Consider the following 27,670-nt stretch of genomic DNA (forward strand, 5'->3'; position numbering starts at 1 on the left):
ACTGAGGCTCTGAGAGGTCATGTGACTTGCCACTTGAGGTCACCCAGTGAGCAAAATGCTGAAATGTAAAGTGTTTAGCACACTCAATATTTATGGTAAGCACTGAGCTTGTGTACACTGTGATTCAGATGATGATAAAGCCTTCATTTTAAATAAACGATCACTAACTATTTTCAACTCTGCTTCTCTTCATCAAAAAGACCTTCAAAAGCACTACAACCATATAAACCAACAATCTCACCCCTGGTTGGAATACCCACATGAAATAAAAACCCGTGTTTACATAAAAGCCCATGAGCGGATGTTTATCAAAGCTTGATTTGTAATTATCAACAGCCATTAAAACCTAAATGTGCTTCAGTGGGGGATAATCAAACTGTGGCCTAGCCTCATGATGGAATAGTATTCAGCCATAAGAAAGGACCGAGTTACTGGTACAGAAAACAATGCAGATGAACCTCAAATACATTATGTTAGTGAAAGGAGCCAGACTCAAAAGGCTGTCTGAGTCGTACTGTTGTGATTCCATTTTATAAGGCATTTTGGAAAAGGTAAAAGTGTTAGGGCAGAAAGCAGATCACTGGTTGCAGGGGGCTGGGATGTGCTACAAAGGAAGACAGGGGAATTTGGGGGGGAGATGACGGAAATGTTCTGTATCTGGACTGTTATGTTAGTTACACAACTGTATGTATTCAGAGCTGTACACTAAAAAATGTGAATTTCACTGCATGTAAATTACAGCTCAGTAAAAAACAAAATTCTATGGACTTGAAAACAAAAAAGACAAGACTGGGTAGAACTTGGGAAGCCTCTCTCTGGGGTTCCTGACACAGTGGAAAGTTGCGAACCAGCCCTGGCTTGTCTGGTCTAGGCTTCACCTTCTCTCACACAGCTCGAACCAGCTCCATCACATATGCCAAAACAAGCCAAGCCAGGTTCCCAGAGAAATCAAGATCCTACCTTACCTGCACATGGGAAATACAAAAGGAGCTTGTGAGACAGAGAGACACATCAGAACTTCAACATTCAAATGACCGTGGGTTCCCCCAAATCTGACATCCAAGGAGCCTGCCACTTGTCCTTCGGTACTGCCACAGCACCAGACCTTTCTGGAATTTCCCCTTTGGAAATTGCCATAAAGGGCTTATGACGGTTTTCTCAGCCATTAGCTGTGACTGTTATGAATTAGCCACTGTGTTGGGGGTGATGAGGACACAAGCAGGGTCTAGCTGTCCCTAACTGACAGGCATAGTGGGTTCTGTTAGTGAAAGAAGCCAGACTCATGAGTGGTTTGAACAAAGTGGCCAGTCTTCATTCTGAAGATGGATATTATTTCTGCTGACAACCTAGTTACTGGAAGCCAGATGAGGCCAATAAGGAGTGCTTGCACCTGCAACATCCATCAAAAACAAGGGGGTATTGTCCTTTCTGAGCTGGATCTTGCCCTTCTATGAGCTTCTTGTGGGTGAGGAGAGGGTGGAAATTATTAGTATGCCCGTGCTGGCACACAGCAGAGTAGGTTCACAGAATGATTTGGTGCCTATTGAGTGAGTGTGGGGCTCAGAGCAGTATTGAAGGGTCTGTAGGGATGTACATGGACTCTGTCCAGAATGACATCAGTTTGGACCCTACACACCTTACCTAGCTGGAATACAGCGACAGAGAAGACACACTGACTGACCCAGCCCACGTTACAGAAGCTGGAAATTGACAGGGCAAAGTAGCAAAACTTGGCTGGATTTTAGGGGTTCAGCTGTGCCCCTCAGCACTTCACAATTAGATGTCTCAAGTAAGTCAACTTGGTAAGATTTTAACTTTTGGTTTCTAAGTGATTATTCCTCCTGTTCCCCTCAATGAAGGCAGGGAGGAGTGAAGCCTGTCAAGACATGGGAATCTCAAGGTACTATGAACACTAACTGCCAACAGAGAAAAGATCTGTGTTTTTGAGAGCACAATTATAAAACGCTTTTATGTTTTTATCTCTTTTGCCCGGATAGGCCTGGTGAAAAAGATAGCTTCTCAAGACCACAGCCTTGGATTCCTTTACTGGAAGTCACAGGTCCCCAAAAGCTGTAGCTTTAGAAGTTTCCAGAACTGAATCTGGATGACTAAGTGTTAAGCATTGACTCACCTTGCCCCACCCTGCTTCCCTGTGAATCAGTGATTTACCTTTGATGAATTCTCACCACATCTCTGATGTCAGGCCTCTAAGCTCCAGAGGGTTCCACAGTTGATGAAGGCTCAGGGGCGGGGTCTGGAATGAGGAGAAAGGAGAGAAGGTGAGGGAGTGTGCCAGGTGCTACTAACTCTGTCCTGAAATCTTGAGTGTGTGCAGGAGGCTGTGTGTGTGAGTGTGTGTGTGTTGCATCCAACTTCCCCAGCCTGCTCATGACAAATAATCAAAGGAGCAAAGGCATGGCATGACCCCAGACCAGCACTGCCCAGTAGAGCCAGTGCGACGCAATACAGACAACCACAAATGCAAGTCGGGTCTGTGATTTTAAATTAATTAATTAATTAATTTCAGATTTTATTTATTTATTTGAGAGACAGAAGGAGAGAGCACAGAGGGAGAGGAAGAAATTGATGGGGCTCCATCCTAGGACGCTGAGATTGTGACACGAGTCTAAGGAAGATGTTTAACTGACTGAGCCACCCAGACACCCTGATTTTAAATGTTCTAAGAGGCATTTTAAAAAACTAAAAAGAAACAAAGGAACTTATTTGTAATAATCTACGTTAATCCAATATATCTAAAATACCATTTCAACTTTTAATTAACATAAAAGGGTATTAATGAGGGCTTTTTTTCCCCCCCCATTCTCCTTTTCATACCAAGTCTTTGAAATCGGTGCGTGTTTTACCTTTACAGCACATCTTGATTTGTACCAGCCACGTTTCTAGGGCTCACTAGACGCGTGGCCAGTGGTGACCATACTGGATAGCACAGGTAGCCAGGTGTGGGCCTCGGCCTACGGGGCTGGGCTCGCACCCCCCAGAATGGGGCGAGGACTCAGTTTGTAAGTTGGAGGATCCCTCGGGGGCTTTTCGTCATTCATGACCCCTTTCTTTCCCTCCCATTCATGACAGATGGGGGTCCCCAGCCGGAGAGGCCTCTCCATCCAGGCGCCCCAGCACACGCCCCCAGCACCTAGCCCTTTCACGTTGCTCCCCATAACCTAGGGGGTTGCCCACCTGGGAATTCACACAGTCGCGCCCTCCGCCATGCGGATGCTGTCCTCCCTGTCACTCAACTTTTTGCTCCCGCCCCCAGCTGTAAGGTAACCGTCGCTTCCCTTGGTTTCCACAGCGACGCCACCAAGGGCCGGAGAAGGGGCGCGCGGCTCTGGGGCCCCATTTTGATTGGTGGGTGGCCAAGCACCTTTCTGCTCTTCCATGTCGGGCCTGCGCTCCTCCCCCTCAGTGTGTTCCGCAAGCTGATTGGCCAGCATTATGGTGAGAGCGGCTAGTTCTTGCTCAAGACCAGCCTCACGGGGCGGGGTCGAAGGTGAGCTCCCCGCACGCTGACTGGCTGTAGGGGCGCGCGCGGCAGGGAGGGGCGGGGCCGACGCAGAACCGAGGTTAGTGTCGCGCGGCCGTCGCGAGCGCGTGAAGGAGTCTGTTCGTTGTTGCACGCAGGTAGTCAGCAGCGGCAGCAAGCGCAGTAGGGGCCGTGTGAGGGAACCATGAAGCACTATGAGGTAAGGAACGAGGAAACCCGCACTGAGCGGCCGCCACAGATTAATTCATTTTTCTTCTCCGCGGGACCACGGGACCCCCTTTCTGCTCCCGTGCCCCAAAGGGCGACCGGGACGGCGCAGGCGCAGTGGGCGCGCGTTGTGCCCCGGGCCACTCGTAAATTGCAGTGCGCATGTGCAAAAGGGTATTTCTAATTCTGCAACCCAGGCTGTTTTGGGGTTTCTTTTTCTTGGGGTCTCTGAGGATCCGGGAGGCTGGCAGGTTCCTTGCAGCTCCCCCAGCGGGGTGGGACAGACTTGGCAGGGGAGGAACCAAGTACGGGACGCTTGCTCCCGATTCGTGGGTGTGTTGTACAAGCTTGCACCATGCCACCTCCTCAGGTTTAGTTAGGAAGGGGCTTTGCAGTCAGCCTTCTCCGGCACGAACTTTGCACCCTTTCCCTCGACCTGGACGTCCCCGAGAAGCTTAGGCGGTGAGGGAGGTGCAGTTCCAGGGCTGGCCCCCGCCGAGCAGCAAAGCTGATCTTGCTCTTTGGTACTCTAAGAGATCATCTCAGTCAACCCCTGCACCAGGGAGAAATCTCACGGCCACAGCCATCCTGGAAGCCCAGGTCTTCTGACTCCTAACTTGGGTTTCTTTTCCCCTTAAAATGAAGTCTTCTGATGCGCCTAGCGACCTAGCTGATAATATAATATTAATAACTTAATTATTTGATCCTTACTGACTTTTAACTAACATTAAGTAATAAACTTATTTAAACGCATAGTAATAATTCAGCTTGGGATTCTGTTACTTTATTTTGTTATCCTCATAGGCCTCTGAAATTGGAGACTGCTCTTATTCCCATTTGTATAGGTGAAGAAATAGTCTCAGAGATGTCGAACGACTTGCCCAAAGGCTCCCAGATGGTAAATGCAGAACAGAGAGATGAATTCAGGACGCCAGAGTCTTAGTTGCCAGCCCCTAGGCCATGCTGGTTCTCAAATGAAAGTTAGCAGATAGAGATATCTTTTTTCTCTCCTCAATTTAAAAAACTGTGGCAAAATACACATAATATCAAATTTACCATCTAATCATTCATTTTAAGTGTCCTGTTCAGTGGCATTAAGTATCTTCAATTGTTGTGCAACCCTCACCACTAAACAGTTTCAGAATTCTTTCCTTTTGATTTTGCAAGATTGAAACTTTGTCCCATTTAAACAGTAATTCCTTAGTCCCCATTCTGCACAACCTCTGCAACCACCATACTGCTTGCTTTTTATTTTTTTTCCCCTTCCCTTTTTTTTTTTTTTTTTTTTTGGTAGGTTCCACACCCAGCGTGGAGCCCAGTACAGGGCTTGAACTCATGACCCTGAGATCAATACCTGAGCTGAGATCAGGAGTTGGATGCTTAACTGACTGAGCCATTCAGGCACCCACACCATATTGCTTCCTGTCTCTGTGAAGTTGACCACATTAATAGTCTCATATAAGTGAAAGAGATTCCCTGTTTTTTTTTTTTTTAATATTTTATTTATTTATTTGACAGAGATCACAAGTAGGCAGAGAGGCAGGCAGAGAGAGAGGGGGAAGCAGGCTCCCTGTTGAGCAGAGAGCCCGATGCGGGACCCGATCCCAGGACCCCGAGATCATGACCTGAGCCGAAGGCAGCGGCTTAACCGACTGAGCCACCCAGGCGCCCCAAGATTCCCTGTTTTTATATACAAGTTGAATAGCACTACCTGGTTTGTCCCTTTTATAATTATTATTTTTGGTAATTTACCCAGAATCTTTGAAACATTTATCCCAGAAGTTCTCACTCATTTTTGACATAATACCAAGAATGAGGAGGTAGAATTCAATAGTCTCTGATGTCCCATTCAACTCTATGATTATAGAATAAAGTTGTAATCTAGTTTTTCCTCTCAAACCCTCTTATAATCCTAGAGAAAAAGCCACAGTTCAAAAGATGCAGGACGGAACATCCATGTGACATTTTGCAAAATGTAGTTTTAGCTTACTTAGCAGTCAGATAGAGTAAGCCTCTGAGACCCTTGACATCATCACTTTGTTCCAGAAGCTGAGAACAGCCTGAGGCCCATGGTTTGGACTGGAGAACATGTTCTACTTTACTGAAATCTTTTCCCTCCCAGAAGGAAGGTGGAACTTCAAACCCACTGTTCAAAGTGACCTTGGAGGGGCACCTGGGTGATTCATTCGGTTGGGTGTCTGATTCTTGGTTTTGGCTCAGATTGTGATCTCGGGGTTGTGAGATAGGCTGCCTGCATCTGGCTTCATGCTCAGCGTGGAGTCTGCTTGTTCCTCTCCTTCTGCTCTGCACCCCCTTCCTGCATGTGTGCACTCTGTCTCTCTCATAAATAAACAAATGGATAAAATCTTAAAAAAATATATTAAACAGGGCGCCTGGGTAGCTCAGTGGGTTAAGCCTCTTCCTTTGGCTCAGGTCGTGATCTCGGGGTCCTGGGATCGAGTCCCGCATCGGGCTTTCTGCTCAGCGGGGAGCCTGCTTCCCCCTGCCTTTCTCTCTGCCTGCCTCTCTGCCTACTTGTGATCTCTCTCTGTCAAATAAATAAATAAAATATTAAAAAAAATATAAACAAGCAGACAAGCAAAATCCCTAAAGTGACCTTGGAGAAAAAAAAAAGTTAGGTATTTAGCTGTGTTCTCAATTATTCTTTGCTAATATTTGCCAAGTAGTGTCTGAGGTGATAGCTACAGTTTCCGTGTGGGAGGAGCTCTTGTCTCCTGGCCCAGTTTCACAGGAAGCAGATTAGTGTTACTCCAGGTGTTTGTTCCAGATCAATAAAAATAGCAGGGGGGGCTTCCACTCACATTTAACAGTTTGAGTAAAAGTTTCAGTGATCTACATCAAAGAATATATTTCTATTCTGGACCTTATGCATCCTTCCACCCCACCCACCCCAAGTGACCCCCTGTCTACTGAGGGCATAGCCTCCCTCCAAAGATCTTTGTGGCTCTGAGAGAGACCTCGAGATTATGAAGTGCGGTTTACAAAGGACAGAAGTGATGCTTGAACCGTATGAGGTGTGTCAGGTGTCATTGTTATGGCAGGTAGGGGTCCAGCTGGAGGGGGGATTTGTTGCTGTTTTGTTTACAGTTTAGTGCTCGCTTCGGCAGCACATATACTAAAATTGGATCGTTTACAGTTTAGCATCGTTGCCAGTCTCCCCTCTGTGATCCGGGAGGAAAAAGTATCCCTTCAGCCTGAGATGAAGCGGATAGAACAGGTCACCCTCGGGACTTGGCTGAAGTCGTTTCCTTGGAAGGCCCGAGCAGGCCTTGGGATTGTCTTGGGTTCAGAGCAGGGTTGATAGGAGAGCTTCTTATCCTGCTTATCCCAGGCTCCAGGATATATATTTTTTTTATTGCTGTTTTTGTCATTGCAGATGGGAGGTCACAGTAATGATCCCAGTAGTGACTGGAGAAACAGCTGCTGCATCTTGTAAATGAGCCTGTCAATTCCTGGGAGGAACAGTGCCTCGCAGTCTCCTTGAGCTAGATCACTGCCCATTCCCTTTAGCTGGGTACATGGAATGAAGCCTCATCTCCTTGGGGTCCCTACAGCCCTCATTTAGGATCTTCCACCCCCCACAAAAAGGGTAATTCTGCGGGTGTTTATTTTGCAAATAATTCCAGACCAACATGGTACCCTGCCTGAGGCAAGTTTTCTCTCAGCTTTCTCTGCAGGAATAAGTATGTGAAAGTTCTGAAAGTAGAGTTCTGGTCCAGAACTCTATTTAGAGTCAGAAAACTGGGCATGAAAGGAAAAATTAAGGAGAAAGTAGACTGACCTGTCATTGTGTCATAGGTGTGTGGCCTCTGGACAGGCCTGGGGTGGGATCCTGGCTCTGCTACTTAGCAAATGATTATGTGACCAAGACAGCTTGATTATCCTCTTTGAGCCTTTCTGTGACTGCTCCTTGAGGGCAAGTGAAACCTGTGTAGTTGGGAAAGCAAAGGCCAGTATTAAAGAACATTATGAAATTGCAGGGAATCTGTCATGAAAGGGTATGCGTAAAAGGGAAGGTACACAATTCCATTATATGAGAGAAAATCTTGTTTGATTACCCAGTCCTTTAATAAATCTCCAGACATCCTGTTGAGTGGAGAAAAGCAAGTTGCAAAAGATTCTATATGTTTAAAAAAGTACCAAATGTGCTTTGTATGTAATGTTCATGAATATGTACATAATAAAAGGATAAATTGTGGTTAAAGGTCAGAAATATGTGGGAATTACACAGAGGAGCCATTGCTTGGGGAAAGAGGGAGTGGGGAGAGAGAGGTTGGGGAAGGCTTCAGCTATGTCTGTTTTATTGGGGAAAAAAAGGAATCTAATGTAAATATCTGTTAAATCTGGGAGATGGGATCTTGGGTGTCTGCTATTTTTTGTACTTTTTTTCTTGTGAATTCTTGTGTACTTTTGGAATAGGTGAGGGGTAATTAGGGTTTTTCTGGCTATTGAGCCCATTTTAATGTGTGCGTCTCTTTGACTTTTGTACTTTCAATTTGGTGCCTGTCTGCAGAAAGGTGTTGTGTTCTGATACAGGGACTGCTTGGTCACTTCACTCTCACACCCTTCTGCTTGCTGCAGCGAAAGAACAGGCCTTCTGAAAATGCCTTTGGGATTGATTTTGCATTTGCATATAGGCTGGGATGCTGGTTGTGATCCCCTCTTCTTGGGCTGGATAATCCTGCTGGATTAATAGCAGTGACGGGTCACATTTATTGTGTCCATCCAGAAACCTAAGAGGTTGGGTACTCTTTGTCCCCCCATTTGTGGATAAAGGACCTGAGGCCCAGAAGGGTGAGAGAACTTGCCCCAGATCACGTTGTGGTAGAGACGAGATCTGGACCCAGGTCTGTCTGATTCCTCATCCATAGGAAAGGAATCAGGTGGGCACGAGTATTACTTCTACTTTACACATAAGAGAAACAAATTAAGTTGCAGTGTAGCTGGGCTTTAGCCCTGAGTTTGGCAGTTTTGTTTCTGGCCCTGCTGATGCTTCCAGAGGCTGCTGGTGGCAGGGCTGGGTGGGCTGTTCCATTGTTCTAAGAACAGAACATCCCTGAAGGGAGAATGGGAGGGGACTTGCCCCTCGGAATTCTAGAGGTGAGAGTTCCATTCCGAGAAGTTTAAAGACCTTCCTTGTGTTCCTGTGCTTCAGGCCAAGAGCCTGGGGTTGGGAGGGGTGTGGGGGGAGGCGCTTAGGTAGGGAGGTGGGGTGGAGGTCGGGAGGGCGGGACCTAGGCAGAGGAGGCGGGTGGAGGTGGGGCTGAGGTGGGGAGGTGAGTGGGAAGATCTGAGTGGTGGGAGCAGTGGGTGTGGGTGTGGGTGCACGCGGGGTGGTAGGACTCCCTTGAGCCTCATGAATAGCAGGTTCCTGAGGAGAGGTAAGTGGAGAGTTGATAGCCCTGAGTAGGGACTGTGCTAGAAGGGGACTCAACAGCACGGTTGAGTTTGGTTGGGAATCCCTGGGCTTTCACTGACAGGTTTGGCCAGAGACCTGGGGCTGGTTGGTTGAGTTCAGCCTCTGTCTTAACACCCTCTAGCTGATGTTGCCAGTGACAGCTGAGGAGGTTTTAATACCCAGGGACAGCCAGAGCATCCTCATTGTCGTCAAGCCACTACTAATGTCATACTTACTTTTCGTGCTTTTTATTTGTTAACCCACTTAATCCTCATAGTAAATCCATGAGATACGGACTCATCTTGTTTGACCGATGGGGAACCTATGACAAAAAAGTGAAGCGAAGCGCCCTTGGTCCCACAGTGTGTGGCGGATCCAGGGTTCTGCTGGACCAAAGTGGGCTTCTCTGTGGGTGGGCCCCGGTGCCTGTGCACTGAGGAAGAATGAAATATGTGGTCAGGAAGGACATGGTGGTCTTTGGCGGCCACCACGTCTGCCCTTGGGACAGACACTTTACCTGCTTGAGCTTCAGTGTTCTCACCCAAGAAGGCAGAATAAAGACCTCTATCTCGGAGGGCTACCTGTGGGGTGTAAAGTGACCAGCACACTTTGTGGCCCGCAGTCAAGATACAGAGCGTTAAGTGGTTTAGGACGAATCATTGGACAGATGGTCAGTCAGTCAGATTATCTGAAATGCTTTCTGCATGTGACCTCTTTTGAATGACTTCAGACTTGCCTGTGAACAGGCCATGAGGCTTGATTCATTGAACGTGCTGCTGGAGATGGGTTCATGCTAAATAGTATGCCCCGAAGATGGAGGAAGAAGCCCGTGATCAGTCTTGATACACTGTCACACACGCGGGAAGTCACATTTTGGGATGATTTACTCTTTCTCTATGGGACGATCCCTGACTGAATGGACTCACAGTCAGAACCCGCTTTTTGCCTTATTGTGACCAAGAACCATCCCAAGAAGTGGGTGCTTCAGGTGGGCCTGGTCTTCTGATGCCAATCCTAGCCTCCTCACTCCAAAGCGGGCAGCTTCTGTCCTTGCCCTGCCCGGCCATGCCCTGTCCCCCCACTCCCCAACCCCTGCGGTAGCCGCAGGGCCTTCCCCCATGTAAGTAGGAGGATCTTAGCACTTGTGGCTCAAAACCATCCCTCAGAGACTTCTTGGCGTCTTCTGTCCCCTGCTGTCCTCCTTCATCACTGCACCTCTGTTTTTCATCTCCTCAAACACCTGCAGCCACATTCCTGCCCTGAGCACATGCCTGTTCCTCAGCCAGAAATGCTCTTCCTCTGTTTTTCCCTGGTCACTCCTTACTGTTGAGAGCTCAGCTTCAAAGTCATGCAGAGAGGCCTTCCTGGACCATCCTACTGGGGTATGACCTCCACCCCCTCCCCTAGCACCCCGTTCCTCTCCTTCCGGCCGTGGTTGCATTTTCATCTGGGTACTTCACGGTCAGACTGTGAGCTCTGTGAAGGCAGGGACTCCTTGTGTCTCATTCCTGCAGTTCCCCAGCATCTGGGCAGTGTATCCTTGTTGAATGAATGATTGGATGAATGAATGCATCTTCTCCTTGTGGTCAGGCTCCTGGAGGGCCAAAGGGTGAGTGTGGGACTGCTGCTGGGACCTGGCTGAGGACTGTGTCTCATGGGTGGGGTTGAGCCAGTCCTTAGTGATCCTGATCGAGGGAAGCTGGCTTCTTATGGCCCCTTGGCCTCGAGGCACAGGTCCAGCCCAGCCCCGTCATCCTACTCCTCCTCACACTCGCTCTCACCATGAGCTGCTGGCATTGCATCTGCCGGCGGCCTGCCCGTGGCCGCACAGGGTGCTGGTAGGTTGTCCTGGTCCGAGCATTCTCCTGTTGTGGGGTTCCGCTTGTCTGCTTCCATCTGCCATTTACTCATTCATTTGTTCTGGCGTATTTCTCTCTACCTTTACTGCCCCAGGAATACTGGGCTGAGGTAGCCACAGCCTCTGTCCTCAAGGTCTTTCCATCTAAACTGAGGCCCGAAGGAGGTTTTTAGGGAAGGGATGAGGGGCAGCAGGTGCCAAGGCCTGGAGGCCAGACTCTGTGGGTGTCCCATGTTAAGGGGTGAGGTCAACAGGGCAGAGACCTGTGGACTTTATCCTGACGGTGATGAAGTCCCTTTTCTGTTGATTTTGCCTAAGAGTTAAAATTTTCAGAGGGCGGTTTATTTTTAAGTCCTTGAGAGGCCCTTATGTTAGGTTTTTGTTACATAAATGCACAGAGTAGTTTTTCCTTATTACTGACTAATGGGTGGTGGATGGTGTTTGGGGCTCCCCCCCCCAACCCGGACGCCTCCTCTAGTCCCGTGGTTCATTAGAGATGGGCCACGAGCCTTTCCCAGCCCTCTGAGGGATAAAGGGCCTCTCAGTAGGTCACAGTGACTGGCATGCTGGCACAGCCCTGTCCCTGTCCCTGCTCGAACCAGGCTCTTATGTAAGCAGTGTCCCCAGGCCATTCAGTGGGCCCTGGAGACTACAGGGCTTGTGTCATTGTCCGGGTCCTTCCGAACTCTGTTTTTCCCTTTTAAAGGGACCAGGGAACACTGGCTGGGGCCATGCCAGTTTGTGACGGGCCCGTGGGTGGGGGCGGGTCGGCCGAGTTCGGGGGGAGGGTGGTTGAGCACTGCACTGGAGTGTCAGCATCCGGAAGCAGGTCGGAGCTTGAGGGGCTCGCAGAGCTGGAGCCTCCACTCTTCTTGTGGGGAGCAGCTGTTTCCCAGGACCCCTCAGGAGTCTGACTCCCTGTTGGGGGAGGGTGGGGTTGGGGAAACATATCTCTTTGTGGGGGGTAGGGGCGTATCAATCAGAATTCTTGAGGAGATACATGTAGTCTGAAACAGTGTGTTGTTGAATACTATTTACTGCAGAGACTAAAGTCTAACTCATCTGGCTGGGGATGGGGATCCGCCCTCCGTCTACCGCAGGGTAGGGCTGGGTAGAGCTGTGCAGCCCCTGTCCTGAATACCAGTGTTTCAGGAGAGGTGGCTTTGCCCTTCCCATCTGGGAATCCCGTCATTCAGGGCGCAGCTTGAATGTCACCTCTAAGAGGTTCCCCCTGACCCACCCAGGCCATGCTACCACCCTGGCCCCTGTCCTGTTTCAGTTTTCTGCTCATAGCACTTAGCACCTACTGATAGTTTGTGTGTGGGAGCCCCTTGCTCTCTGTAAGCCTGGGCCCCTGGTGGGAGCTTCAGCGCATACCTTGGAACGAGTGATGATGGGCATGTCTCTTAGAGACCCCGGCCTACAGAGCAAGGCACAGGGTAGGCTCAAGCAGTTTGCCACATCCCCGATTCTCCGCGCCCCCCCCCCCCTCCCTTGCACGCTTGGCTGTGTGGCTGCTCCTCGGGACTGGCAGTTCTGGCTCTGAGCATGTGTGGCTACCTTCACTGTGTTAGTGTGGGCTCCTGGCCTGGGGTCAAGAAGCTGGTCACTGCTCATCTTTTGGCACTCTGGAGTGTGACACCCCCCCCTCCCACTTTTGGCCCAGAGTTACCTGAATTCTGAGTTTTCATGTAAGGATAAGGTGGGGATCCTATGGATAGTGCTAAGCCACAGACCAACAGACCCAGGCACAGTCTGAGGAGTGGACATAGGGACTGTAACGTCTGCCACATTCTGGCTCACCTGGGTGTCAGCGGGTGGCACACCGAGGTGCCGTCATTGCCAGTCTCCCTGGCTAGGCCTGGGAACATGCACCCTGGAGAGAGAAGGCACGGGGAAGGACGTGCATACAGAACTCCTGGGTTCATTCTCCCTCGCTTCATTTTACTGCTGACCCGAGGGGTGAATGGAGCCAGCAGAGGCCTGTAGGGCTCAAGGTGGTGCTCACAGGTAATGCTGCAGGTGGGAAGACGGACAGGGGGATCTTCCCACACCCCTCTGTCAACTGCCAGAGCCAAGCTTTTCCTCTTAAAGATGCAGGTAGGCCTGTTAAACATTCCAGAAACCCTGTGCTTCTCTGCTGAAATCCTCTTGTTACTGCTCTCCTCCCTCCATCCCATGGTGCACAGTTTCCCCTCTTGGTGTTTTCCTGTTCCTTAAGTTGGGCTGCATCTTTTGATTGAGGTGTATGCATACATCTCATATTTACTTATGTAGTCCTCCCTCGTGCCCCCAACGTCAACTGGCGACTTGGTTTGAGTCAGTGGTGTCTCAGGATCCAGGAATCAGAGTGTCTTTTTCCCCACTTGGCACTTCTGTGCCCTAGTCCAGGTTCCACTGAGGTCTCTGGCCTGGGTTGTTTCTGAGACTCACTGCTGTGTCTGCTTCCACACTTGCCCCTGCCAGCAAAAGGGATCTTTCTCAAAACCAAAGCAGGTCGTGGCGCTCCAGTGACTTCCCAGAGTGCTTGTCTGGGCCTCCCTCCACTCCAGCTTTCTCCTCAGCTGCTCACCCTCAAGTCCATTCTGCTGCAGCCTTTTCATGTTCCACAGCCCTCCCAAACTGTACTGCCTCAGGACCTTTGCACTTCCCACAGGGAGCCTCTTGCTAGTCCTCCCTTTGGCTTCATTCTAGGTGTGGCTCAAATTACACTTCCTTAGAGAGGCATTCCGTGACCACGTCCTGTGGTGCACTGCTGGGCCTACTGCCCTGCTTGCTTTTCTTCACAGCACCTGGTGTATCCTGATCTTGAGTTAGGTGATAGATGATTTGCCCCTGTTCCCCTGAGCATGAGCAGGTCCGGTGGGGGAGCATGGCCACTCAGCTGTGCCCACCATTCTATCCCAGCACCCTGGAGTGCTGCCCAGCTGCCCCGTGCTGCTGTCACACACACGTCTTTCCATTCATCAAGGTCAGCACCTAGCACCGGCCCAGCACGTCGAGGGGCTCAGTAAGCATTTCCTGAGAGCATGAATGGGAACTTTTCATTCAACAGAAAAGGCTTGTGGAACTTCCAGAGGACCCTCACCCCCAACCTCTGCCTTATGTGCTTTCTCAGTGAGCTGGAGTGCTCCGTGGGGGTGTTAATGGGTATTTCAGACTAAATATCCCAACCTGAGCTCCAGATTCCCCCTCAAACCTGCTTTTCCCCATTCCAGTTAATGGCACTTCCAGCCTTCTGATCACCCAACTCCTAGGCTGTTGGACTCTCTGCTTGTTCTCTCATGCCTGGCGTCCTGAAGTCAGCAAATCTGTAGCTCAGCCTTCAGAGTACTTCTGGAATGCAGCCCTCCACCCTGCCCCCCTCCCCGCTGGCCCAGGTCCCGGGGTCAGCAAGCTTTATCCATGAAGAGCCAGATGGTAAATATTTTTTTGGCCTTTGTGGGCTATTCATCCCCTGTGATATCTTCTCAACTCAATCATTTTGAGAAAAGCAGCTGTAGATGATACATTAAAAGTGTGGCCGTGTTCGATACAACTTTGTGGATACTGGAGTTTGAATTTCATGTAATTTCCACATGTCAAGGTCTCTTAGATTGTACAAAAACAAGCGGTAGACCAGAATTGGCTGGTGGGCCATAGTTTGCTGACCCCTTGGTATAAGCCATCTTTTATTTTGATAGAATGCTATTGGGCTCCCTGCTTCCACCCTATTCCCCTATAGTCCAGAAGGATTCTTTAAGTCAGGTCCTATCCCTGCTCTGCCCAGAACCCTCCAGGGTTCCCATTTCACTTGGAATAGAAGCCAAAGCCTTAACATGGCCTCTGAGACCCTGCACAACCTGTCACCTCTCCCCATTCCCCTTCTTGCTCACTCCCTTCAGCCACACAGGCCTCTGCACTGTTGCTTGAACACACCAAGAATGCTGTACCTCAGGGCCTTTGCACAAGCCCTTTCTCTGACTGATGTTGTCCACAGATTTCTCAGGAGCTCTTTCCTCCAGTGCACTCAGGAATTGGCTCAGTGTCTCCTCTGAAGGCCTTTCGTGATCACTTGATATAAAACTGCACACTCCCCCTTCCCCTTCCACTCCCTGTCCCCTTTTCCTGTGCTGCTTTCCCTGTGGCAATGGCATCTTCTAATATTGTCCCCCCCTTCCAAAAATGTCCCTTGCACATGGGCAAGGATTTAGATCTCTTTCCATAGCTGAATCCCCAGAACCTTTAACAGTGCCTGACATGTAGCCACTGTTCAGCCAATATTTATGCACTGAATGAACGAGCCTCAGTTTCCCCAAAAGGAGATTAATAGTAAAAGAGATAATTTGTGTTGGAGATATGTCTGGCACATGGTGAGCCTGCAGGAGGCATTAGCGGTTGGCTGTGTGTGTAAGGCTGGCCCTGGGGATCCCAGAGTGGGCTCTTCCGGAAGAGCTTCTGGGGTGGACTAACCTGCCTGCCCCACTGGGCCAGAAGTGCAGGATGCAGGTCGGGGGTCGGCTTGGATGAACTCCTCCTGCTGCTCCCATCAGCCTGTGTCTGCAGGGCTGTGTCTCCTGCCTCGTCCAGCTTCTTGGCCTGATGGCACCTTCCTGCTCAAGAGATGCAGAGACCAGACATGGTCACCAACCTCGACTGGCCAGGCGGTGCAGGGGTGCAGACCTGGGCCATCCCCTGAGGGTCTGGGGCCAGGGACAGCCCTGGAGGAAGAGCGTTCAGTTCAAGGGTGCAAAGACAGATGGGTCCTGCCGCTGGAGCTTGTAGCCAGGGCTCATTGGGCTGGCGACTTGTGCTCCTGAGCCTCATCCTCCCTGTGTATGAAATGGGGTAACAGTGGCAGTCTAGCAGAGTCAGTGTGAGCTGGTGATGGCTGGGGGCTTGGTGTTCACAACCCCAGGGGGCAGGGCAAAGAGGGGTTGGGGAGCCACTATGGGAAAAGGCTGGGGCCCTACTGGGAGGGGCTGGGCCTGCTGAGTCCCTCAAGAGATTGATGTTGGGCTGCTTCCAGGGGCAGGGCCTGTTTGAGGAAGGCAGGCCTGCTTGAGGGGGCTGTCCCCATCAGTCACCTGGGAGCTTTTGAAGCCGTGGGTGCCGGCTCCCCCTTCGGACACCCTGTGCTGCTCCTAGGTTGCCCCGGCCAGGGCGCCTCAGCTGAGTCACATGAGCGGGCAGCGTCTGGACCATGGGCCACGTGTGCCATGAGACTCATCTGTGTGAGGTCCTCTTTCTCACATTCCCATTGACCAGAGGGAGAAGCCAAGGCTCAGGCAGGGAAGGCTGGGCTGCCTCGGGCCTCGGCAGAACGATGTCTTGCTCAGTGTTGGGAACTGCTCCCTCCTAGGCCCTGCTTTTACACCCCTGACGGCCTCAGCCCACGACAGGAGACCGTGCGGGAAGCATTAAGACAGCTGCTGAGCCTGCCTGGGCCCTTCCCTGTGATGTCAGAAGGTGACAGGCCTTTTGCCTTGGTACCCTGAGTGTGCTGGGGCCACGGGAGGCTGAGGCCTGGTGAGGAGCAGTCTCGCCCCTGTGGGGGCACTCCTGGTGGAGGTGGCATGTTCTGTAGGGTCCGGACCTTCCAAGGTGAGGCTAGGTGTGCTGTGCACGTGAAGGTCTTCGTGTAGTCCTTGGCACAAGTAGGCATCTGATGGACATTACTCCAGAGGCACAGGCCCCAGCAGCTCTGCTCTGGGTGGGACAGCACTCCCTGGAGCCCGGAGAGATGCGGCCTGTGCCGGCTCAGAGAGCTGCGTGGGCTGTGGGTGCCAGTGAGCAGCTGGTCGACAGGCCTGAGATCAGTGTCCCCTTCAGGTGGGGCTTTGTGTGGTTGCAGCGACCAACCTGGGGTCACACAAGCACCCAGAGAATGCTCTCCAGGATGCTGCTGGGCTTCATGGGGCTCTGCCAGCTTCTCTTGGTCCCCATCCCAGAGCCTAGGGATGTTGGCAGTCACACACTGACTCCTCTTGTCTGGCCAGTGGGAGTGGGAGATGGAAACTGGCTAGTTGAGGGCCTGGGAGTGGGTCAGGGTCTCCCAGCCTTTCCCAGCCTTGGTGATGCTCTGTTCCTACCGGGGCATATTGGGGAGGCTGGTGCAGTTGCCCTGTGCACCTCAGAAATGGGGTCACGAGCTGAGGCCACTGGGGAAGGAGGTATTTCTGGCGGAGCAGGTGCGGCCTGTGCTGGCTTCTTGGCAGCTGAGCCCAGGGTCTTGTCAGCTACCCTGGCAAGAGCAGTGTGACTTTGATATTTCTGGAAAGTGGAAGGGAAAATGAGCTGCAAGTCTCGAGTCTCTGAGTCCAGGCAAATGTGTCCAAGCCTCTGCATCTGTGAAGTGCGTGAGCGGGCTGGGTGCCCTGCTGCTTGAGGCTGGACCTCCGTCCTCTGGGTGCGGCAGCCCTTGGACCCTGAGTGGGGGTCTGTGGGGGCCACGAGTGCCTGGGCCAGTCAGCTGAAGGACCTGTCAGGGTCTTTGCATCTTTGCCTAGAGTCCTAAGTTGCACTGAGCAGGGCCTGCATAAGCAGCCCTCTTGTGCCCTGGGCCTAGGAGATGTCACCCACCAGGGCACATACTCCCTCACAGCCCCCGCCGCCCCACACAAGATGGCCCAGATGCATGGCCCTTTCCTGGCAGGCAGACCCCTGTGGGGTCCCAGAGAGCCTACTGGAGGCAGGGTGTGCTGTCTCGTGCCATCTTCCGTGGGGTCCCTGCAGAGTGTGTGCTGGCTGGGGGTGTGGCCCCAGAGGCCTGTTTGTGGCAGCCGCTGGCCTTCCTTGAATACACAGGAGTGTGCATCTGGGCTGAGGTGGGTATGCCCCTCACCCTTTGGAACTTGGCTTCCTCGTCTGAGAAGTGGAGCTCACAGCCCCTGCTCCCTCCACTGCTGTGCAGTTGGAAGGGGAGGATGAGGGGAGTGGCCTGCTGCAGCTCCAGACCTGCTATTCTTGACACAGCTGTTGGGCAAGTCCCATCTTAGGAGGCACAGAATTTCCAGGTGTGTAAGTGGGAGTGGATGAGGGCGATCTGGAAGCCAAGGCGACCCTCAGGCCTGTGCCTGCCCCTTGTTCCAAGGGGCCCTGGGATGTGGACTCTACCCTGAGGCCGTTGAGTCTTGTTCGCAGATGGGAGGGGCCTGGGGAGCAGTGGGCCTGGCTGTGTTGGTAGGGATGGGGACACTGAGGCTTGACTGAGGGATACTGATCTCCTCCTGGGCTGCAGGCCGTGTGGGCAGTGGTGCCTGGGCCCTGGGTGCTTGGGCTCCCCAGCTCCTGCAGGAGCAGGATTTGCAAAACTTGGCTCTTCATACCTGGGCTCAGGTGGTGCCTACTCCTCCCGCCGCCCCTCCTTCTGGGGCTCAGGTCAGAAACTTCAGCCTCCCCCCTGTCCCCCTTCAAATCATCAGCAGACCCTGTGCTTCTGCCTTTACAGTCTGTCCAGACTCCAGCACTTTTCACTCCTCCATGGCCACTTCCCTGCTCCCGTGCACATTATTGCCAATTCCCAGGGGGTGCCTGCGAGCCCCCGATCCCCTCCTTCCTCTATTCACAAACCCTCCCTGGCACCCACCTTACTCCGGGGTAAAAGCCAGAGCCCTCCCTGTGGCCCACAAGGCCCTTTGTGACCTGCCCCATCCCTTCCGTGGCTTCATGTTCCGTGGCTCTCTTGTTCACTCTGTTCTGGCCACCTGGGTCTTACTGCTCCTAGACGTGCTAAGCACAGTCCAGCCACAGGGCCTTTGTACTTGGTGTTCCCTCTGCCTGGCATGCATGGTTTGTTCCCTCACGTCCACTGGCCTTTGCTGATGCCCTTTCCTCAGGGAAGCTTTCCCTGACCACTGTGGAAAATGGTCTTCCTCCCCCCACTCTGGATCCCCTGCTCCATTCTGCTTTTCTCCACAACTGTTGGTGACAAAACATGTCACTGTTGTCTGTCCCCCCTCCCCCACAGCATGCACAGTCTGTGGGGCCGTCCTGTGAAGGCACAGGCTTGGTTTTGTTCACTGCAGTGCCTGAGATGTGGGAGGAAGGGAGGCAGGAATGGATGAAGGAAGGAATGAATGGATGTGGGACAGTGGCTGCCAAGACCCTCTTAGCTAATAGGTGGCAGAGCCCTAACTAGTTCTCCCTCTCTTGGTCCCGTCCTGGTCCCATCCTTGTCGGTCCCATCCTTGTCGCATCCTGGTCCCATCCTGCCCTGGAGTTGCCTGTTTGGCGGGGCTGTCTTCCGGCAGGTGGGAGTGGAGTCCACGGCCACAAGGGGGCAGTGGAGAGCAGGGCCGCCTCCTCGGCTCAGCTTGGGAACCAGAGTAGGGACAGCACTGCAGCCCCGCCCCTCTCCCCCGCCCTGGGGTCTTGCTGTTGTTAGGGTTCCCAGATACTGTCACAGCTGGATGGAGCGTTATCACACTACCTCTCTGACCTTGGAGTCCTGTGGTTGGACCCCTTCATGGCCCTGGTCAGGATTATTTGCCTGTACTATTTCCCAGTATTGGTCTAGTAGTATTTATTCTTCACAGGATGACTTTTAGGCTGGGCGAGTTTATGTACTTTTTTTGGTTGTTATTAGCTTTGTAAATCTTATAGTAATCCTGTGAGATGGCAGGTGGGGGCAGCCCACTTTATAGATGAGAAAATGGAGGCTCAGAGAGGTTGAATAACTTGTCCAAAGCTGCACAGCCAGGAAATAGGTGTGTCTTTTTGACCTCAGAGCCTGGGGAATGTGCTAATGGCCAAGAAGGCCCTTGAGCCTTCCTTGTGAGGGGGCCATTGGGCCTGTGGTAGTGCCTCTAAGGGCCCAGGCCATGTAGAGCCTGTCAGCGTGGATCCCCTTCTGTGTTGGGATTGCTGGTGAAGAAAGACAGCAGGGTTCCTCAGGAGCTAGAGCTGGCTTGGTCACTGACCCTTTCCCTTGGTGAGCAGTGCCCCAGAGCCTGGGAGGAGGGTCCAGCTGTCAGAATGTGGAGCCCCCCAGGGTCACTGGAGCCAGAGGGGCATGTCTGTGGGCCTCACAGAGACTTCTCTGGAGCTAGGTCCTGGCCTAGGATAGGGAGAGCTCCAGGCAGTAGCTTCCACCCTTCCGCTCTGGGGTTTGGCAAGGTGGGCATGGCTCCTTGGCTTGTGGTAAAGGCAGACCAGGGAAGGGCCTTGGTTCAGAGGGTAGTGGGGAGGGAGCTTTAGGTCCTGGTGTGTGTGACCTTGGGCAAGCCCAGTTGCCTCATGCATGTGTTTACTGAGCCTAGCTCCTTGCTGGGCTGTTCTGGTTGCTGGGAAATGATCCAGAAGAGTCCTTGCCCTTGGGAGCTGGTATGTGGGAGTTGCTATTCTGAGTCAGGAAGGACCTCACTTGGGAATTTGTCTGAAGGCCCGAGGATGTGAAGGAAGAAGGCCTGTAGGGTCTGGGGGCAAAGAGTCCAGGTGGTGGGAACAGTATGTGCAAAGGCCCTGAGCCTCTCCCGTAGTTGCATAACAGCGCTGCTTTCCCACTGCTCTGGGTTTCTCATCTGTTAGATGGGGTTCATCCCTGAGTCTTGCCCTGGGCATCAGTACTGGCTCAGAACAGGGCTTAGAAAATGTTACCCCCATTTCTGCTAGTGCTGTGCTGATCTCCAACACCTTTTATTTCCATGAAGACAGTGAAGGCCGTGGGCCCTGCTGCTCAGCAGTGGCTCTGGGTGCTCCTCTCCAGGCTGGGGAAGGTTGCAGCCTGATCCCCACCGCTCGTTCAGGGTGGGTTGTGTCCCCACCCTTTGTCCTCCTTCCCCCCACCCCCCATGCCCTGACCTTGTGGCATGGCACGAGTTGCTCTTGGCTGGACGCTGGAATCTCAGGCGCCTGGGTGAGAATTCCTCCCCGGCTAGTGGGACTGTCATCGCAGAGCCACGCTCCCCTGTCGCAGGCCAGCACGTTTGCCCTATCCTTGTCCTCTGTGTCCATTGTGCCTGAGGCTTCGGTGCCACACCCCTTGCTTGTGGTCAGTGCTGGGACCTTGGGCCAGTGACCCTCCTCACCCATCTATCGAATGTAACACCCCTCCTAGCCCTTACCCTGCCTCCAGTGCCTTTAGGAGGGCAGATCTCTCCTCCTTTCCCCTGGCCTATCTTCTCCCCAGGGATGAGGTCTGGGCCTGCTACCTTCCCTTGTGTGCTCAGGAACTCTGCCTAAGGGCTGTGCTCAGCAGCTGCCTGTACACTCTGACCTGGGCTAGGCCTACCCTGGGTTCCTATCCCAGGCTGGCGTCAGGCCTGGCAGGCAAGTATGTTTGTGTGTGTGTGAGAGAGCGAGGGAGCTGGGGGAGGGAGAGAGAAGCACAGGACATGGGAGATATGCTCAGCACAGGGCAGGGGGTGGGTTGGCAGTGGGGTGGAGAGGGGTGCGGTGCACGGGTAAGCTCTGGGACTGGAGCCTGGGAAGCATAGGACCGGGTCCCCTATGTTTCGGCCATCGGTGTAGTGGGGGCGGATGTGGGTGAGGAACCCTTGCTGTTTCCTGCCCTGGGACCTGTTTTTAGATGGGTAATTGGGGCCTGTTTGTTAGCCCTCCTCTTAAAAAGGATTGAGGTGAAATTCACATAAAATTAACCATTTAAAAGTGAAAATAGTTCAGCAGCATCTAGTATATTCACACTGTCGGTTGCCCTGCTGCAGCCACCATCTCGATTTAGTTGCAGAATATTTCCGTCATCCCTAAAAGATACCAGGTTCTCATTAGGCAACATTCCTCACTACCCTCTTCCTAGCCCCTGGCAATACAGTCTTTCTGTCTCCTTGTGTCTGCCGATTCTGGACACTTTACATACATATGTGACTCTGTGTCTGCCTTCTTTTACTTAGCGTAACTTTTTTTCTTTTTCCTTTTTTTTTGTTTTTTTTTTTTTTTTGCACCTAGCATAACTTATTTCACTTTCTATTTTGGAGTAATTATAGACGCATGGGGAATTGCAGAAATCGTACAGCGAGGTCCTGTGCTGCACTTCCCCTCACCCCTCAGGGCCTTCCAGACCTCCTCCAAGGCGAAGGCTGCTGGGTCCTGGGATTTGGGGGCAGGAAAGTGGCCCTGGGCAGAGGCAGCCCTCACCCTGGTGGGTTGGGCCCCTGGGTGCCGCCCCAGGGGCCAGACTTACCTCTGGGAGGGCGCAGGCTCCTCTGCTCCAGCCTGGGACCGGCCTGGGCGCGTCTGTGGCTGCGGCTGCTGGGAGTGTGCCCCTCTCCTGGCTACCCCTCCTGCCACCCAGCTTCCTCTCCCGGCAGCCAGTCGGGGGCCCCCGACTCTCCCCGGGACCCTGGTCTGGTGCCCAGGTTGGGGGAGAGGGTAGGATTTCAGCCCTCCCCCAGCAGCTGGCCAGCAGGGAGAGGGGCTGGTTGTATTTTAAGCTATTGAGTGGTTCAGCAGGAACTCAGAGGCCTCCTCTCCCAGGAGGCGCAGTGCTGCCTTCCCGCCCCACATGGGCTCCAAAGGCATGTGGGCACTGCCCCCCTGGGACCCAGGAACTATTAATATACTTGCAGCCACGGGGCAGGCCCTATGCCTGCCCAAGGCCCTGCTATTCTAGCCCTTTCTGGCACATTCTGCATGTGCCCCTTCCCTTTCCCATAAGTCCCCTCGGTGGGGCCTGGCACTCTGGGCGGTAGGACCGATTTTCTTTTTCTGGCCCTTCTGTTTGGTTTTGTTATCCATGTGGCTCAGAGGGGCTCAGTAACATGCCCCCCAAGCCCACACCCGAGCAGAGCCTGCAGTCGGCAGCAGGCACCCTCCATCTGGTGCATCAGTAGGCGGCGTAGGCCAGGGCTGGGTGTCGGGCCCTCTCCTGTCCATGGTGCGGGGCGGGCATAGCGTACGTGGGCCAATAGGCCCACACGCTGCCAGCCACTAGGGGGGCTGGGATCTGCACCCAGGCCTGTGCCCTTCCCACCGGGTCTCCTCATTCCCAGCCTTATGGCCCCAGGTTTTGGGGCCCTGTCAGGCACCATGCTGGTGCTTCACTCGAATTGTCTCATGAGACTTACAGCTCCTGGACGCACATGCCTTCCTACCTGGCCCCTGCTGAGGCTCAGAGAGAAGGGAAGGTCTAGTCACCCAGGGACTGCACAGCAGGGCCAGACAGTCCTGTCTGCTGCCCACCACACCTCTTGTCATTGGGGGACGGATGAGGGGAGCCCTTTCCTTCTGGGGGTGCTGGCTGCAGTGGGCCCCTCTGCCTGGGCTGTGGATGGGGGCTGTGCCCTCAGAGAGCCCTGGTTGGGGCCCTGCCCTGGGTTTCTGGTCCTGCTCCTTTCCGCATGCTGCCTCTGACTGAGGCTCTACCAGGGGTGGGAAGGATTCTCAGCACCTGCTGGCCAGTGGCTGACTTGAGGTCAGACCCAGCCCTGTCTGCCATGGCCCCATGTCTAATAGCATCTGTGCCAAGCCCTCCACGGGAGCACTTGGGCTTTTGGGATCAGCTGGCCATTGCTGGGCCTCCCCCCAGTTCCAGCAGTTCACGTGTTCACTGCTCCTCTTGGTCCTCCTGGTACCTTCTCTGGCCTGCTAGGGACGGGGTGGGTCAGATCCCCCTGAGGGCTCTCTCCCTGCCCAGCTCTGCCCCACTGTGCTCCTACAAACCGGCCACTCTCCGGGGCCTCAAGCAGAGCAGTGGGGTGGGGGGTGGCCAGGCTGTGTGCTCTGGGCTTTGTGGGGGTTAGGGCCTAGGTAGGGGTGCTGTGTTGGGTTGATGCAGTGGGAAGACTGCCCCAAAAGTGGCCTTGAGCAAGACCTCGGTGGACCTAGTGAGAAATGAGTGGAGAGGGAGGTGAGGGAGTTCAGGGAGGCAGGGGCTGAGGGCTCATCAGTCCAGGCTCGGGATGCTAGCTGGAAACTTCCTGGTTTCCTGGCCCTTTCCACACTTAGGGAGAGGCTCTCTGCACCAATAACTCCGGAATCTGTCACCTCCCTGGAAACATAAATGCACAAGGAAAATAATCCGCAGCGTCTCTTACAGCTCAGAAGGGGAAATGGATGATCTATCTCTCGGATTCTCAAAATAGCTGGGATTTCTCCAAGCCAAGTGAACTCTGGGGGCCGGAACTGGGCACCGAGGCTCGGGCTGCCTGCGGGCCGTTAACCCTCTGCCTGTGCCTGAATCCACCCTGTATTGGGCCCGGGTGGGAGGCGCCTCCATGCCTGCCTCGGGGTCTCCCTGCCCCCTGGGGGCTGTGTCCATTGGAGAGCCTCACTTTCAGGGGTCCCAGCCCCCGGGGGTTGCCCCCAGGAGGTGTGTGGCCCAGCTCCTGGGGGGCTGAGTCTGGGGCAGTTTTATATTTAGCTGGTCCATGGCTGTGGGGCACTCGGGTTACAGCGGCACAGAAGGCAGCGGTGCCAGGGCAGGCGCGGGCTCCCTTCCAGCACCGCGGCAGAATTTGATCACGCCGGCCCGGCCCAGAGCGCCTGGCGTGGGGAGGTCCGCGGTGGGGGCTGACGGCCGGCAGCTGGGGCCGCTGGCTGCAGTGGGCAGAACAGGGCAGCATGGACCTGAACATGAGCATGGTGGCCCGGGAGGCTAGCCAGGGCCTCGGCCCGGGCCCCAGCCTTGGCCTCAACGGCCTCCCCCGGATCGCACCCACCAAAGTGACCAAAAAACCTAAAAAGGCCGTTCTCTTCTTCGAGGTGGAGATTTTGGATGCAAAGACGCGGGAGAAGCTCTGCTTCCTGGACAAGGTAGGACCCTGGTGCCGGCTGTACTGGGCCAAGGGCACTGGGCCCGGGTCCCTATTCCTTCCTGAGGCTTCTGGTTCTGAGATGGGAGCTGTCCAGCTGGACCCTTTGTGCCCCTCCAACCCTGTGTTTTGACTCCCCACCTGCCCCCTCAGGCATACAAGGGACACTGTCCCCAGGCCTGTCGCTGGCCGCGATGGCCCTTGGGTGTGGCCAGGAGCTGGCTCCTGGTGGGAGGAGGCGAAGCAGCTTTGGTAGACCCTGTACGGCTTTGGGGCCTGGGAAGAAGGTGGGAGTTCTGGTCCCTAGAGGACTTCCTTCTGAGGGGAGCTGTGGGTGGGGTGAGGAGGAGAGGCAGAGAGGCAGGCCCGGTGAAGCAGGGTATCCTGGCCGCCTTTGGTAAAACCAGGCCTCAGGCCTACAGCTACCCCACTCTGGTAGAGCCCTTGCTGCTCCTTTCAGCCATGTGGGGGTGAGGGGGCTTGGACTCTACCCTTCCCCCTCCCATAGCAGCTTCCTAGGCCCCCGGTCCATCCCCCCTTATCAGGAAGGGTCCTTGATCATACCCTACCCTGCCCCGACTTCTTTGCGGCCTGTGCTTCCCCCAGGTGGAACCCCATGCCACCATTGCCGAGATCAAGAACCTTTTCACCAAGACCCGTAAGTCCAGGGCCCATTTGCGCTGCCCTCCATGACCCCTCTGGGCAGGCGCCTCTGGGTGGGACCCGATTCTGCACTCCTCTCCCCCATGGTTCTGCAGAGATGCCCCCAGTGTGGCCCAGGTTTCCTTGGCTTGCCTGGGGCAGGTGTCCCTGCGTGGCCATTGGCAGGAACGCCCTTGCTGGCTTTCGGAAGGACAACATCCTGCCTCTGCCTGGGCTGTTTCCAGCTGTGTCCCGGAGGCGCAGGCCTCAGAGGCCTTGTCCCGGGACTGGAGACGTGGGGTCCCTGGGCTCTGCTGTGCTGTGATGCCCTGCTCTCCCCACAGATCCACAGTGGTACCCTGCCCGCCAGTCCCTCCGCTTGGATCCCAGTGAGTACAGCTCTCTGCTTGGCTGCCCCTAGGCTCCTGGGTGGCGGTGGGTAAAGGTCTGGGCAGCCCTGAGCCCTGGACTGTCTCTGCAGAGGGCAAGTCCCTGAAGGATGAGGATGTTCTGCAGAAGCTGCCCGTGGGCACCACGGCCACACTCTACTTCCGGGACCTAGGGGCCCAGATCAGCTGGGTGACGGTGAGTCCCAGACCTGTTCGTGGCCTCCTCTCCCGTCAGCCACGTTGGGGTGACTCACCTGCTCTCCATACCCTCAGGTCTTCCTGACCGAGTACGCAGGGCCCCTCTTCATCTACCTGCTTTTCTACTTCCGGGTGCCCTTCATCTATGGCCACAAATACGACTTCACGTCCAGCCGGCACACAGTGGTGCAGTGAGTGGGGCCAGGTGGAAGGGGGTTAGTGGGGGAGGGGGGAAGGCCTGCTGGACCTGCCCCAGCTGAGCCGGCTCCCCGCCCCCCAGCCTCGCTTGCATCTGCCACTCATTCCACTACATCAAGCGTCTGCTGGAGACACTCTTCGTGCACCGCTTCTCCCATGGCACCATGCCCTTGCGCAACATCTTCAAGGTGAGCGCCCTGAGGTCCCCTGTCCCCCCCACCCCCCCGCTGTGGGACATGTCCCGTCCCACCCTCTGCCGGGCCAGGCCTCATCCCAGCCCTGCTTGCTTTCAGAACTGCACCTACTACTGGGGCTTCGCTGCCTGGATGGCCTATTACATCAACCACCCTCTCTACACACCCCCCAGTAAGTGGCCTTGGACCTGCCCCACTCTACCCTGTGAGCCTCCCACCCCACCCCGCTCTCCCCTCATAGGCCTCCCTTCTCTGCTTCCTCTTCAGCCTACGGAGCTCAGCAGGTTAAGCTGGCGCTCGCCATCTTTGTGGTAAGCAGGCCAGGAGGAGGGGAATGGGGTGGGGAGTCTGGGGGGCTCCAGGCTGACCCTGCCGCTCCAACAGATCTGCCAGCTTGGCAACTTCTCCATCCACATGGCTCTGCGGGACCTGCGGCCAGCTGGTGAGTGGCCTGCCCCAAGCAAAGGGTGGTGGTGAGCAGGCTGCTTGAGAGGGTCTCATTTGCCCCTCTTGTCCTGCCTGCCAGGGTCTAAAACCAGGAAGATCCCCTACCCTACCAAGAACCCTTTCACCTGGCTCTTCCTGCTGGTGTCCTGTCCCAACTATACCTACGAGGTGAGGGTCTGCCCTGCTCTCCTCTCCTCTCCCTCCAGGGGCTGGGGTCCCACCCACATGGAGGGGCCAGCCCCTAATAGGGGTGCCTGGCTCCGTAACTGCTTTAGCCGTTTGGAGCATCTGGAGATGGAAAAGGGGGCCTTTCTGGGTGTTGGGGCGTGCTTAAGGCAGCTCTAGGGGGCTGGGGGCGGCTTCATAAGGCTCCTGTTTACTCAAGGCCTCTCTGGCACTGGAGTTTGGTCTCCACCTCCTCGCTCTGAAAGGGCTGGGGGGAAAAGAGTTGGCCCCGGGGGGTGGCGAGGCCTCTGCAGAACAGCAGGCACTGCCCACCCTCACCCCTGACCGCTCTCCCCACAGGTGGGGTCCTGGATTGGCTTTGCCATCATGACTCAGTGTCTTCCAGGTGAGCCCACTGTCCCTTGCTCCGTGGGGCCCAGCCCACCAGGGCTGTGCAGCCCCTCCCTGACGCCCCTGCTCTGCCCCACAGTGGCCCTCTTCTCCCTGGTGGGCTTCACTCAGATGACCATCTGGGCCAAGGGCAAGCACCGCAGCTACCTGAAGGAGTTCCGAGACTACCCGCCCCTGCGCATGCCCATCATCCCCTTCCTGCTCTGAGCTGCTCCTGCCTCCCGGGCTCTCATCCCTCCGCCCTGACGTCATTCTGGGGGAGGAGTGGGGACTCTGCTCTCCAGCACTTGGAATAAAATCTGCCTCTCCCTGACAAACTTGGACTCAGGCTCTCTTTGGGGCGGTGGCGGTC

At 54.3% G+C, this 27,670-nt stretch overlaps 1 protein-coding gene across 1 annotated transcript; it reads left to right on the forward strand.

The window, feature by feature from the left end:
• Positions 1-3,565: 3,565 nt before the first annotated feature.
• TECR (trans-2,3-enoyl-CoA reductase) lies at positions 3,566-27,635 on the forward strand. The gene is made up of 13 exons (XM_045990901.1): positions 3,566-3,701; positions 24,625-24,675; positions 25,281-25,332; positions 25,661-25,705; positions 25,798-25,901; positions 25,979-26,094; positions 26,184-26,289; positions 26,395-26,467; positions 26,563-26,606; positions 26,680-26,737; positions 26,822-26,910; positions 27,268-27,313; positions 27,398-27,635. The coding sequence occupies exons 1-13, from the start codon at positions 3,687-3,689 to the stop codon at positions 27,523-27,525; spliced, it is 927 nt and encodes a 308-aa protein (XP_045846857.1). The 5' UTR covers positions 3,566-3,686; the 3' UTR covers positions 27,526-27,635.
• The last annotated feature ends 35 nt before the right edge of the window (positions 27,636-27,670 follow it).

The sequence above is a fragment of the Meles meles genome, chromosome 20 (genome assembly GCF_922984935.1).
Source record: "Meles meles chromosome 20, mMelMel3.1 paternal haplotype, whole genome shotgun sequence".
Taxonomy (NCBI): domain Eukaryota; kingdom Metazoa; phylum Chordata; class Mammalia; order Carnivora; family Mustelidae; genus Meles; species Meles meles.